Below are 14,702 nucleotides of genomic sequence, written 5' to 3' on the forward strand. Positions count from 1 at the left end.
GGATTAAAGACCTACATGTAAGGCCAGACACTATAAAACTCCTAGAGGAAAACATAGGCAGAACACTCTATGACATACATCAAAGCAACATCTTTTTTGACCCACCTCCTAGAATCATGGAAATAAAATCAAGAATAAACAAATAGGACCTAATGAAACTGAAAAGCTTTTGCACAGCAAAAGAAACATAAACAAGACAAGAAGGCAACCATCAGAATGGGAGAAAATACTTGCCAACGAAGCAACAGACAAAGGATTAATCTCCAAAATATATAAGCAGCTCATGCAGCTTAATACCAAAAAAGCAAATAACCCAATCCACACATGGGTGGAAGACCTGAATAGACATTACTCCAAAGAAGACATGCAGATGCTCCACCATCTTTAACAAGTGTTGCTGAATATGGTTTTCCTTTAACCGGTGGTGGTGGAGACAGACGCAGGGTAAGAAGTCTGAGAAAGCATTCGAGGAGGAATGAATTCCTCATGGCAGCTGCCATCCTCACGTCTTACTCCATCAATACTCCCCACACGGGGGCTTGCTATCCGTGTGCTAACTCCCACATCTGGATTCCCAATCCCAGCGTCCCCACTCCCATGCTCTGCAAAGAGCTGGAAACGCAGTGAGTCCAGACACCCACCCAGGACCCTGCCGCACCTGAGGCTGCCCCGTGACTCTCTAACCCCAGGATGAGTGCTGCCACCAGCCAGCTACTCAGGACAGAAAAGCGTGGAGAAGATTCCCCCATTTTTTGAATCCTTCACCAAGTCCTACCAATTCTACCTCCTAAAAACAGCAAGCCTGTTCCTGGCTTCACCCATTGGTCACAGCAAGTTCTGGCCACTGCAATGGTGTCTCCATCGGAGTCTCGGTCTCCACCTCCTGACCCCTGATTTTTGAGTGTCACCGAAAGGAGCTTCCACCAGTGTAACTGGGCACATCCCTGTTGCTTGGAATATGACAAGAACGTCCACCCTATCAGGACAAACTCCAAACTTGTCGTTAGGGCACATGGGGCCCTTAGCGTGTGACCCCTCCTGCCCTCCATCGTGGCCTTTTGCTACTCACTCTGGGCCACCCACTGAACAACCTGCCCTCGAACTGCCAGGCCCCGGCACCCAGAGCCTCAGCACAGGGCACTTCCCTCCTAAGACCCCCACCTGAACTCTGCCCAGTCCTTCAGGGTCAGCTCTGGGGCCTTCCCTGCTCTCCAGGCTGAGTTCGTGACTCCTCTTTCCTCCTGGACTTATTGTCCATCTTGGCCTTTATGACATGGTCTCCCTGTTGAGTTTATTTTGTGACTTAAAGGATATAAATATAGATTCATATATAGAGATTTCATACTTGCAAAGACAAGTACGGGGGGGTCCTATGCACCTTTCACCCGGCCTCCCCTGATGCTCACATCTTGCCTAACGACAGCACGAAATCCCAACCAGGACGTTGACACTGGGACAATCCAGAGTTTATTTGGATTCTGCCAGTTATACGTGCCCTCACTTGTGTGTGTGCAGGCATGTTGCACGTGTAAGTATGTGTGCATGTGTGTGCGTGCGTGTAGCTCTAGGCAGTGTTTTCACACGTGCCGTCCCCTGTTTGAGAGTGCATCTGTCCTGTCACTACATCCTCAGGGCCTGATACACACAAGCGGGCGCTCCAGAGACGTCTGCTGCCCACACGCATTAATGAGCAAACGAACCAAGGCACGCACCCCGCTCAGAAAGGTGGCTTGCAGGGCCCTGAGTGCCTGGAGAGGGGGGTTCAAGGTGGCTGGAGCACAGAGTAGAATGTGAAGGATGGGAGGTGGGGGTGAGGGATCTGCAAAGACTGTCTAGGGAAGGCTTTCTCCGTCAGGTTTAGAGTTTGGACTGTATTCTCTAAACCCCAGAGAGACGAGGCGGGTTTGGAGACTAGTCGGTCTGGCTGTGATTTAAATGGTGGTTGAGGAGGACGAGAGGCAGCTGGTGAGTCATACGGGAAAGAGAGAACTGAGAGGCGGAGGGAGGGAAGCAGCAGAAGTTGAAGAAGGAGAGGGCACAAGAGGTGGAGGCCCCGGGAGACAGGGCCTGGGAGGGAAGGTCACAGCCTGGACGGCAGGGCAAAGGTCAAGGTTAAAGGTAAGGGCCTCTTTTGCTTGTGTGGACTGTGAGATGCCTTTGGGCATCTGGGCAGATGTTTCCAGTTGAAAGTTCACAACCCGGGTCTGGGTACCTCTGACTTTTAGGTGGGGGTTGGTGCCCCTGGCTGGCTCCCTCGGTCCCGTGCGGAGGGTCTGCAGACGGCTGCAGGGTGACGTCAACGTCCCTGCTGAGCCCCTGCACGTGTGCAGGTAAACACACAGGTGGGGAGGTGGGCCGGAAAGACACCGCAAGCTGGAGATCGCCCGAAGCATTTTGGACAAAAGTGCCCACCTGGGCTTCTACATCTCTGGACCCTTCTGCTGCTTCCCTCCACACTTGATAAAAATTCTTTAAAGCTGACGATAGCCACCACAATAAAAAAAAAAAACCACCCAGTTTCTCCAAAAGGCTGCCAGAGACTCTCTGCGCCTCTCCATCTATTTTTATTTTGTCTGCACAGAGTTCCACACTCTAAATGCTGGTGGCATCGGCACAATAATTAAAATGCCAGCACAGCCGAGGAAGCCGACTAAATGCAAAAATGCCAACTCGCTAGACTGAGGGGAAAGAATTGCCCTGGGCGGACATCGGGTCTATTTTTAGGTGGTCTTAGGTGTTAGGTGACCAGAGAGGAGGCCAGATGTCTACCGCGGGGCATCCTTCCGTGGGAGGGACACAAGGGCAGGTGGTAACCAGGAGAACTCTCGGGCGGTCCCCGAGGGGGCGGGGACCAAGCTGGCAGGTTTCTGCCACTGTCCTGAGGCCCATGCAGGAGCCCAAGCCTCAGACAGGAGCCCCACCCCAGGCAGGCAGAAGGAAGGGAACACCATGAGAAACAGTAAAAACCAAATTGGGCCAAAAAAGAAAAAAAGCGCAGAACATGGGGAGAGAAGCTTCCTATGAGGAAAATTAGGAAGTACAACAGTACCAGAAACATGTTATGCAAGAGAAAAAAAGGCTCTTTTTATCAAGTGACAAAAGTCAGTCTGAAAAGGCTACACACTATGTGAGTCCAACTATACAAAATTCTGGAAAAGATTACAGAGACAGTAAAAGATGAGTGGTTTCCAGGGGATGGAGGAGGGGAGGGATGAACAGGTGGAGCACAGAGGATTTTCAGGACAGTGAAACTATCCTGGGTGATGCTGTCACAGTAGGTATGTGACATTACACCCTCGGCAAAACCCACGGAATGTAAGACACAAAGAGTGAACCCTAATGTAAACTACGGATTTAGTTAATAACAGTTTTGGTTCATCAGTTGTAACAAATACCCCACACCAATGCAAGATGCTAACACTAGGGGACCGAGACATCTGTGTGTGTGTGTGTGTGTGTATGTGTGTTTGTGTCGGGGGAGGCAAGAATACGGGAACTCTGTGAGTTTTCTGCTCAATTTTTCTGTAAACCTAAAATTGCTCTAAAAGATAAAACAATAAAAAACAGTATGGAAAGTGAAAAGATGTCTGTTACGGTTCCATCTGAGTTTTGTATATCCACCTTACTTAGGGCATTAAAAATACTGTAGTCGTGGGACATCTTAGATGATTCTTTGCTTTTTCCTTTCTGCATAGGATTCTGCAGTCCTGCTGGCTTCCATGGCCTCTCTCTGAAATCACCCAAAGCGGGGAGTGTTGCTTTTTGAACACCACGAAAAAGCGAGCCACAGGCTCAAGGTCTGTTCCATGACATCGTGATCTTTGTTAAGAGCGGCAGGAAATCCCTTGAGTAGTTTCATTCAGATCCTCTCTTTTCTGTGTCCCCTGCCCCACCCCTCCGCCCCCGTTGTCCCTTCTCATGAGATACATGATTCTAAGGGGAACAAATCGAACATCAGACAACCTACATTCTTAGGAATTCATTCAAACGTCAGCAATAACTTGTATTCTCTGAATGCCTCAGACGTTATAGGCGCTCAGCTCGTGTGGATGCAGGATGGTTGGATGGACTAAAATGGTGGGAGTGCAAGCCATCTGCCCTCTTTAGAGGGTTACAAGCCTTGCTCATAGTTGAATTAGTTAAGGTTATTAGACAGGCTCTGGGAGGTTGAGATATAGGAAGATGGCTTTAAAATGCAAATATATAAAAATTTAAAAAAATGCAAATATAGATGTATTCATATTCAAAAGGTAAATCGTGTGAATTAAAACATCCCATTTTATTTTTTTTATGTGGGATCTTCCCTGAGCAGAGATTGAACCCGTTTCTGCTGCATTGGCAGGCAGATTCTTAACCACTGCGCCACCTAGGAAGCCCAAAACATTCCATTTTAAAGGAACAATTAATGGATTAGAATGAAAAGGCAAAAATGAAAATTTCCAATGTAAGAGGTGGGGCAGATTTCAAACACCAGGCAGAATATTGGGTCACTATGTTCTGATTTCTCTGGAGAGACTTTCACTCTTTTGGATCATTGTAGATATTGCTGGATGGTTAAAAATATATTTACCTTATCAACTGGCTGAAAGTCACAGAATTGCCTGGAAATCCTACATAGCTCCGAATCCAATATTTTTGTCACACTCAGAAGACGCCAAAACAACTGACTCAAAGTGAAATGTTCAGTCAACCAATGTTTCGTCTACATAATTTTTTAAAACAAGTTTCGAACGACATAGGAAATACCTGTCGTTTTGGATACAACACACAGCTTTGGGAGAGGAAAGGAACTGAAAGTGCTTCCCCCAGAGTGACTGGATTTTCCTTTGTGCTTCCAAATAAAGTGATGTAGAGGAGACAGAAGAGTTTCCCCGGGGCTGTGCTACATGCAGACTCAAATTGGGCCACATGTTCACGGGCGGGGGGTCACAGTCAAGGCCTCGGGCAGCCCCAGCGTTATTTTCCCTGGGGAACTCGCACCCCCCAGTCCCCAGGCAGCTCACCTTCATGCCCTGAATGTTCTTCAGCATCACGTCTCCGATTCTTTGGTAATCTCCTCTGATGTGGGCATTCGAGCGGCCTTCCCTGCGAGCAAAGGGTGGGAAAGCAAAGCATTAGCAGTGAAAACAGGACCGGAAAGTGTGCCAGCCCCAAGGGACAAAATATCAACATTTACGTCTTCCTTTCCAATCACCTATTTGGACCCCTCCCTTCTCTGCGTGTCACAGAATGTGAGTGCCAGAAGGAGGCTTTGAAATTATCCCAGTCATTCTGCAAAGAATGCCACCTGTGCTTTGAAAGAGACAGGGAAGAGCCACCTCCCGTTCATTTGAATTTGATCTCCTTTTATATTTCTTTTCCCATCCCCACCTGGGGGATTTTCTCAGCGTTAGCATAGTGTGAAGATGACCTGCAGGAACGAGCTCAAGAAACCGATTCTTTCTTACAGGCTGAGACTAACAGACACTTGTAAGAAGCAAGACGTAGCCTCAAAATCAAGATTTCTGCTCCCAAGGGCCCTGAGCCTGAAGCAGACAAAGGGCTGTGTGAAAAGCCCTTGGGAAGAGAAAAATAAAATTGAGGAAGTGCAGGAGACCCACGCACGGGGGTGGGTCTGGGGAGAACGACCCAGAAGAGGGCATGATGCGGGGCTCAGGTTCAGAGACAGGTCAGGGGGCCCCCAGACGTGCTGGGTGGTAGATGACAAAGACGTGAGCACTTTTAACGGAGCATTTGGGTATATATTCATCTCTTTGGCTCTAGGCTGTATCTAATGTTGATAATCCAAGGGCTTAAACAGCAGTGGAAAAATAATATTAATAATGGTACTGGGCAGCTCTTGGCCAGTACTCAGTGCTGAGTGCATGACATCACTGAATCCTCGTGGCAGCCTTGTGGCCAGGTACCACCATCACCCCCATTAAACAGCTAAATAATGGGGCACAAAGAAACGAAGCAACATGTCTACTGTCAGTGATCACAAGGCGGGAGCTTGTACCAGGAGTCCAGGCTACACACCTGTAGCCACAATACCCGTGCATACCTGCTAATTTACCTGCTGAATTTCCCAGAGACAATCGAAACACGATTTTCAACAATGAACCTGGCGAATATCTTCAAAACAACTGTTCAAAATAGCCAGAACCCAACTTAAAGGAAAAGGATAAATTAGAAAAGAAAAAAGGTAAAAATCTGGGCACGGAAGTGAGAGGTGCTCAGCGTGGAATAAAACACCTGCAGCCCGAGTGGGAAGGGTGGTGATTTACACCCACAGATGCTACCGCCCTATGCCTCCAGCTCCAGGAGGAAGGACCCCACGCTCCGCCCCCCCCCCCCCGCCCCCGCCCCGGCGTTTGGAACTTTCCAGAATTGCCAGCTCGACCTCTGATGCAGCCAGGATCTCAGGATGGGGAGAGGAGGGCAGGGAGGAAGGCACTTAGTGAAGCTAGCAGCCCAGAGGGCAGAAGAGTCGGGGCAGATAGAAACAGGGGAGCTGGCTCCTCTCCCAGCTCCCGGCTCCACACCCACCAGGAGCGCCCAACACCATCTAGTCCACGGGTTCCAACTGAGCATAGACTGTGAATTCCATAACAGGGAAGACAAGCACCCAGAACCGTCAGGGAATGAAAGCGTCTCTAAAAGAAAGGGAGCGAGGGTACCCAAGATGCTCGCAGCCCCTGCCCGGGTCTTCTACGGCTCCCCCAGGGCTGGCTTTCTTTACCGATTCCATTCCTCTCCCCCGCAGCGCAGCATCCCTCAATCCTTCTGCTTCCCCTTAGCTGCCCAACCGAACAAGTTGGCCGAGGGCCTTCATTACTATTCACTTCTTTTCTAATTAAAATACGGATTCTCTCCCCATCACGCCCTGAAATGGTTCTGTGCAAGAGTACCGTTAACCTCTTAGTTGCCTAATCCACCGAGGCAAGTACTGTCACTCCTGCTCCTGGTGACCCTCTCTCGCGTAGCTGGCCCCAAAGTCCTGGCACTCTGCTCTCTGGCTTCTAGAAGCCTCCCTCTCCAGCTCCCTGATTTTTCTCCAGGTGAGATCTTCAGTTCTGTTTGCCAAGCCCTCTTCAGGCCACTCCTAAGATGCCTGCATGTTGGGAATCCAGCCCTGGTTATCGTCTCTCTTCGTCTTCTACTTCTCCCCAGGCGAGCCCTCCTGTTCCCCATGGTTTCAATTCACGATGCCAAACCTATGTCTCAATAACCTGTGTAATTACCAACCCAGGCACCGTACTTCATACTTTCCAGAGGGCGCTGCACGAGTGACCTCACAGGCATCTCAGACTCAAGAGATTCTGCACAGAGTTAATTATCTTGCTGCCAAAACCCAATCTTTTCCCTCCATTTCCTTCCTTAATGAAGCAGCTGTGCTGTCCCAGCCCCAAGCTAGGAGCCTCAGTTCCCCACACTGGTCTGTCTCTCTCATCCCCTGAACTGGGTCACATTCTTCCCCCAAACAGGCTCAGCGGAGAAGGCGCAGGCATCTGACTTAGACCAGGCTCCCCTCCGGGACGGCCCTCAGCCCTCTCCTTCCGAGCTCATATTATTCCACCCCGTCGGCTCCAAGGGTGTGGCATCCCTGGATTTTTGGCAAATGGCTATTAATCGAGTCACATTAGAGACATTTATCATCTGGCCGTTCTGCGGGCCCTGTGTGTATCTGGGTGCAATTGCAATTTCCTGGTTGCTCTTCTTACACACCTGGGGCAGAAAGGAGCTCCAGCCGGAAACGGAGGCTTCCTGCTGCTCAGAACCACCCACCCCCCACACCCTCAACATCACAGGAAGTTCTCCTAGGAGCTGGAAAATTCTTCCTCCCCACCACATCTGAACAACAAAGGAGGGCCCAACTGCGGAGTCAGAATGGTCTGATTTCAATAAAAGGAGGGAAGACACAATTGAAACTTGATTTCCGGGTTTGTAGCTGTTGCCTTGGAACTTAAATCATTGACCCCAGAACTTCCAAGCAGACGGGCCACTTGACAGCGCACATGAGTAAGGTCTTTAGTTAATCCAAAAGACAACTGAGTTACTTTAGCAAGAAAGCGCTGGATTTGGGCAGGGGGTCCGGGGGAGAAAAGGAGGTCTCGGCTCCCATCAACACCGAGCAATCCTCTCCCTCTCACAGAGAGCATCTGACCCAAGGGAAATGAAGAGCAGTGAGGCAGCCTGGGAGGAGGGGCAGGGAGCGGTGATGGAGGCCAGACTTTATTGACTTCACTTCCTTTCTTCTTTTGCCAACTATTTATTAAAAGAAAATGTACTGATGTTAAAATCCCAGACACGAGGGGACCTTCCTTCCTGCTTCGGCTGGCCAGCAGAAACTTATCTGTTCCTCTAAGTCTTCAGCGTCTTTACTTTCGTTTTAGAAACTGCTCTGGGATAGTAGTCCTGGTCCCATGTGCACAGGAAAGACCCTGATGTCAATCCACTGGGCGGGGGCGGCTCTAGGCCACGTGGTGAAATCAGACTGGGTCCTCGGAAGTTCACGCAGCCAGTATAGGCGGCTTGGCCCCTTCCTGTCCCCTCCCCCCACAGCACATGGCAAGTGCCAGCCCTGCTGGGTTCCAGGACATGGAGTCAGCCCATGGGAAAGGGGACGAGACCCGGTGCTCTTGCTGCCCCGTACAGAATTACCGTGGTGTCTACACTTCCTCTACGTGTTAACGGCAGCAAATCCACAAGTCCAAAGCCCTGGCTTTACTGCGAAGAGCTAAAAGGTCATTTTATTACGGAGAACATGGAAAAGTAATTATAACGCTTCCGGAACAGCCTCTGGATGCAAACCTCACAAGAAAAGGGTCCTTGTTCAGAAGACGGGGCCACGTATTTGCTGTCTGGGTAATTACCGCGGGGCAACACAGCTGAAAATTCTTTTGACAATTTCACTTTGGAAAGCCGTGTACCACGAAGCCTCCCAGATGCTAAAGTCTGACCCGTGCACCATGATTAATATGCTCCCAGGAGCTACTACACATTATCTCGGCACAAGGTTGAAAACACACACACACACACACACACACACACACACACACACACACACACACACGCTCAGGAGCTACTACACATTATCTCGGCACAAGGTTGAAAACACACACCCACACATCCACACACACACACCCACACACACACACCCACACACACACACACACACACACACACACACACACACACACACACACGGAATCTCTGAGTCTTCCGGACCCTCCGTAAACATTTCACTCACCACTGTGTGAGCTGGTTGGCAACTCAGCAACAGACAGACCAAGGTTCCGCCCTTCCTTGCCCCTCACAACAAAGCAAAGAATCATCTCATTCGATTAAAACATAAAAGCAAACCGTGCAGCTTGGAGCTAGAAGGCTGACTTTTTCAACCCGGCTCTGTGCTGGGGTGCTCTCTGACCCCAGGAAAATAGATTTAACTTTGTGAATTTTTAGGCCTCATGTGCAAAACAAACATCATGCCCTGATTCTTACTATTCCTTGTGGTTCCTATGATTCTCAATGGAAAAAAAAAAAAGTCTGTAATTGTGCATGTTTGTGTACCTATGTAAATAAAAGAATAATATGTAAATGAACAAATGGGTACAGATAAATCTTCCATTAATATGTAGGGTAGGGAGGGTGGCTGGGTTCCAAAAGCAAACAAATTAGCCAGAGTAATAGATGTGGATTTCAATATTTGATGAGTTTCAATATCCTTTGAAATCCCTGGAGAGGAAAATCCCATTAGTTTGAACATTAATTCACATCCCCACTGGCGGGGAAGGCATTTATGTGAGAGGTGTCCTCACTGGGCCAGGGTACATGGTTTCCCTCCAGGTAAGGAATCCACCCTGTCCTTTGGCGCAGGTGGGACACGGCAGCCGTCAGTTACACGGCTGGGCTGCTTAAAGCTACGGCCTTTCTTCTTCTGAGGCTTAACACCAGGTCCTGTTTAATAAGAGGCACAAACGTTACAGCCCACTCACGGGCAGGCTTGAGAGCACCCATATGAGACCTGTGCATCAGACTAGAAGGGCCGTTTCAAACGCATCAGTGGCTTGGCGAGTGCTCTCTCTCAAGGGTTTCCCAGCAGAAACCCACCTGCGATTCAAGCAATTGGAAAAATCACTGCTGTTTTTCTAAAAAGAGTAGCTTGTTCTTAAAGCACAGTGGGCTATACAGTCAGGAATACAGCGGATAATCCAAGAAAAATAGCTCCTGTATATGCCTGAGAACAGGCAATTTTACTCATGTGTCAAAAGGAAACAATCACCAACCACCACTGTCCCTGGACCCCCCAGGTGGCCAGTGGGAAGCTGAGTCGGGGCAGAACACAGTGGGACGATCACACTGTCCTTGAAGTGTCTTTCTTGCCTTTGAAACAAAGATGAAATTTTAAATTTTAAATAAATTTATATTAAAAAAGTGTACACACGTTCCCCGCCCACGGTATATCCACATCCATGGTCCATGCCTTGTCCTGACGTCCTCCAATTCTGTATTTTTGCAAGCTGTTTTCCAGGTAGATCACGCTGCCTTGTCTCCAGTGAGTTTAGTTTCATTGTTTATTTTGAGAGTCATGATTTTAAACCCCTTCTGCACAGTCTTCTTTTTAAAAACAATGAAAAGCTTCTACAAACAAAAGCTTTTACACCAGAGAAGGAGCCCTGATCTACCTGAAGCTGGGAGCGGAGGGCTCAGAGAATCGCCCGAGTCTCGTGTTCTAAATACAAACCTCGGTGACTCTGAATTCTAAGAAAGTGGGCGGTGGGGGACTTGCCTGGTGGTGCAGTAGTTAAGAGTCTGCCTGCCAAGGCAGGGGACATGGGTTCGATTCCGGGCCTGGGAGGATCCCACATGCCGCAGAGCAACTAAGCCCGTGCGCCACAACTACTGAGCACGTGCTCTGGAGCCTGCGAGCCACAACTACTGAGCTCACGTGCCACAACTATGGAAGCCCATGCACCTAGAGCCCATGCTCTGCAACGAGAAGCCACCGCAGTGAGAAGCCTGCACACCACAATGAAGAGTAGCCCCCACTCGTCGCAACTAGAGAAAAGCCTGCATGCAGCAATGAAGACCCAAAGCAGCCAATAAATTAAAAAAAAAAAAAAGAAAGGAAGTCAATGGTGGGGCATTCAGTCCTCATGTGAAAGGCAGACTGTGTCCACTGTCTGTCTTCCACTCAGAGTTCCTCCCCTGTAAGTCTCCAAAACTGTGCTGTCCAATACTGTATCCACATATGATTATTTAAATTTTAACTTTACAAGATGAAATGAAAATTAAAAATTCAATTCCTGGGACTTTGCTCATGGTCCAGTGGTTAAGACTCCATGCTCCCAGTGCAGATCCCACATGCCACAACTAAAAGAGCCTACATGCTGAAACTAAGATCTGGCGCAGCCAATAAATAAATATTTTAAAAAATTCAATTCCTTAGCCACTAGCCCTATTTCATGGGCTCAAGAGGCGCAGGTGGCTAGTGGCTGTTTTGAATGATGTGGACAGAGAGTATCTCCATCACCACAGTTCTACTGGAAAGCACTGCTCTAGACAGAACCAGAGAATAAGTTAATAGCTACTGCTTCTGCCATGGGCTCCAGGGAAAGTAAGAAATGTGGTGTGGTCCTTCCTAGCTTTACACTGAACAGCTTCTGGCAAGGCACCTCCCTTTCAGAAACTCATTTTCCATAGGGGTAAAGATGGGGATAGTCCCACAAGATTGCCTGGATTGTCAAAGGAGACAATTTAAGGGAACACGCTTTAAAAGATACTGCAGAAGTGCAAGGTGCTTTACTCTATGCATATTTCTGGTCTTGAAGCTATGATCTTTTTTAAATCCCTCTAGAATACTGATGAGAAAAGGGTCAGATCACCATTGGTCTCTTGGCTTGGCACAAGCAGAAAACAGAACAGGAGCTCTGGAGCTCTCCCTGGGCTCTGCTTCCAAGTCTTATCAGGCTGGTCTGGCTGCGTGCTCGGTGCAGAGCAGAGGGAGAGATGTAACAACTGGAATACAAGCTCCAGACGTGTGGGAACTGTGGCCAGTTTGGTTCACTGAGATCTGAGAACAGTGACTAATACACAGTAAGGGCGCAGTAAATATTTTCTGAACAAATGAAAGCAGCCATGTCACCATAAAACTCTTAGTAGATTAAAAAAAAAAAATCAAACCCATCTTCTCAGACTCCAGACCCAAAAGCGATACTTTTGCAGACAAAGTCACCATAGGGCGAGTGTCGACCAGATGCCATTGAGCTTCCTGCTACTTTTGAGAGGAGGACAAACACCACTAGAGGGTGTTTGGAGCAGAAGGGCCAGCAGTTCTGATCTCCCAGTGCCAGAGCGGGAAGGAAGGATGCAATTCTGGAGTCCCGGCTGCTAGAAAGGCTCTGCCGGCTTCTGCTGTGTGGCCCAGGGTGAGCCACTCTCTCATGTTCTCCTCTGAAGAACGAGGAATCATGACAGATGCCGCCCAGCCCTCTTCCAGGTGTAAAACCCTGTGCTTCAATAGCCAGGACATGGAAGCAACCTAAATGCCCACCCACAGATGAATGGATAAAGAAGATGTGGCACATATATACAATGGAATATTACTCATCCATAAAAAAGGAATGAAATTGAGTTATTTGTAGTGAGTGGATGGATCTAGAGTCTGTCACACAGAGCGAAGTAAGCCAAAAAGAGAAAAACAAATACTGTATGCTAATGCATATATATGGAATCTAAAAAAATGGTACTGATGAACCCAGGGACAGGGCAAGAATAGAGATGCAGATGTAGAGAACAGACTTGAGGACAGGGGGTGGGGGGCAAAGGGGAAGCTGGAATGAAGCGAGATAATAGTATTGACATACATACACTACCAAATGTAAATCAGATAGTAAGAAATTGCTGCATAAAACAGGGAGATCAGCTTGATGATGGGCGATGACTTAGAGGGATGGAATGGGGTGGTGGGAGGGAGTCGTGGGAGGGAGGGGATATAGGGATATATGTATAAATACAGATGATTCACTTTGTTCTACAGCAAAAACTGGCACAACAGTGTAAAGCAATTATATTCCAATAAAGAGCTTAAAAAAAATAAAACCCTGCGCTTTAACAATACAGCTTTGAAGACACAAGCTATGGATCACCTCAGACCCAAGTTCAAGTCACGCCTCTGTCACTTAAGAGCTGTGTGGCCATGGGCAAGGGGTTTGACCTCTCTGAGCCTCATTTTCCCAATCATAAAATGGGAAAAACAACACCTATACCCGGGGAAATTCTTTTTCACCAAGGACTGGCAAGCTTTTTCTGTAAAGAGCCAGATGGTAAGTATTTTAGGCTTTGTGGGCCATCCGAGTTCTGTCCCAACTACTCAGCTCTGCTGATGCAGCGCCAAAGCAGCTGCAGATGACAGGGAAAAGGATGGGCACAGCTGTGTTCCAATAAAACTTTATTAACACACACAGTGGACAGAGCAGGTCTGGCCATGGGCTGTATTTCACCAACCCCAGTTTTTGAAGATCAAGTGGGAAAAGCAGAGTGGTCATTTTTATTTTGGCTAAAGATGCCAACTTGGCAATGGTATAAGGTACATGAAGAGTCTGCATGTGGTAAGTGCTCACTAATGGAAGTTTATTATTAATATTAATGTCACAAACAATGCATTGTGAATGCTAGTTTTCTAAGTGTAAAAGCACTGTCCATCCTCCTTTGCCAGGGCCCCTTCTGTTTTGAGCCTTTGAAACACAACAACAGACAAACTTAATAATCATCAAGATTTACCCCAGAGGAAACCAGAACATTTTCATGAATCTGATTTGTAAGTATTTTGAGCAACTATTGTGTGGTGGTCCCTGTGTTTGGTGTAATGAATACTAGTCATTCCTTTTTTTAAATACAATTCTTAAAGGTTATACTCCATTTACAGTTATTACACGATATTGGCTATATTCTCCGTCTTGTACAATACATCCCTGTAGCCTATCTTACACCCAATCGTTTGCACCTCCCAATGCTGTGAAAAAAGTGATGATGGAAATGTCTTTTGTGTCTGCTGTCCTAAACATAGCCTCTAGCCACATGGGACTAATAGCTCTTGAAACGTGGCTCATGTTACTGAGAAACTGAATTTTTAATTTAAATTATTTTACATTGCTCCAAGTGGCCAGTGGCTACTGTATGAAACCGTGCAGCTTCAGATGTCCTCGTTTATCCTTTTCTTATATTGGTTTCCACTTGTTAACTGTCTCAAAATCTGTGTGGAAGATGAGGCATAAAAGGATTTAAAACCACAATGAAAAGGAGCCTTCACAAGAGCTGTGATGCAGTTTAGCAACGAGAAATCACGCGTTCAAACAGGCGAACATCATGCAGCGTTCCACCCTAGACCAAGTGACACAGCAATAGGACCCCCCCGCACCCCCACCCCCGAGGAAACTACAGTCTTGGCAGATGCTAAGACATGCACATCAGGAGCTGAGCTTCCAGGTGAACCGTGATGGGCAGGGGATACGGAAGGACAGTAACCATCTTGGGAAGTCAGAGCAGGAGAGATGGAGGCTGGTGGGGGAAAAGGGAGGGAGGAACCATGGCTTCTGAACCGGGCTAAGTCAGTTTTACAGGTGGAAAAATCAATGCGGTTAATTGACTTTGCTGGATTCAAGAGTGACTCAGGATTCCTGACAGGCAGGGTCGTCACCCTAACTTCCTGTTCCTGACAA

At 47.9% G+C, this 14,702-nt stretch overlaps 1 protein-coding gene across 1 annotated transcript in view; it reads right to left on the reverse strand.

Annotated features, from left to right (window-relative positions):
• Positions 1-14,702, reverse strand: part of FARP1 (FERM, ARH/RhoGEF and pleckstrin domain protein 1) — a 297,915-nt gene that overhangs the window by 21,027 nt on the left and 262,186 nt on the right. Inside the window, exon 17 of the mRNA XM_057707383.1 lies at positions 5,004-5,085. Within this exon, the coding sequence (XP_057563366.1) occupies positions 5,004-5,085 (82 nt within the window). The remainder of the gene's footprint in view (positions 1-5,003; positions 5,086-14,702) is intronic.

The sequence above is a fragment of the Hippopotamus amphibius genome, chromosome 14 (assembly GCF_030028045.1).
Source record: "Hippopotamus amphibius kiboko isolate mHipAmp2 chromosome 14, mHipAmp2.hap2, whole genome shotgun sequence".
In the NCBI taxonomy this organism is placed as follows: domain Eukaryota; kingdom Metazoa; phylum Chordata; class Mammalia; order Artiodactyla; family Hippopotamidae; genus Hippopotamus; species Hippopotamus amphibius.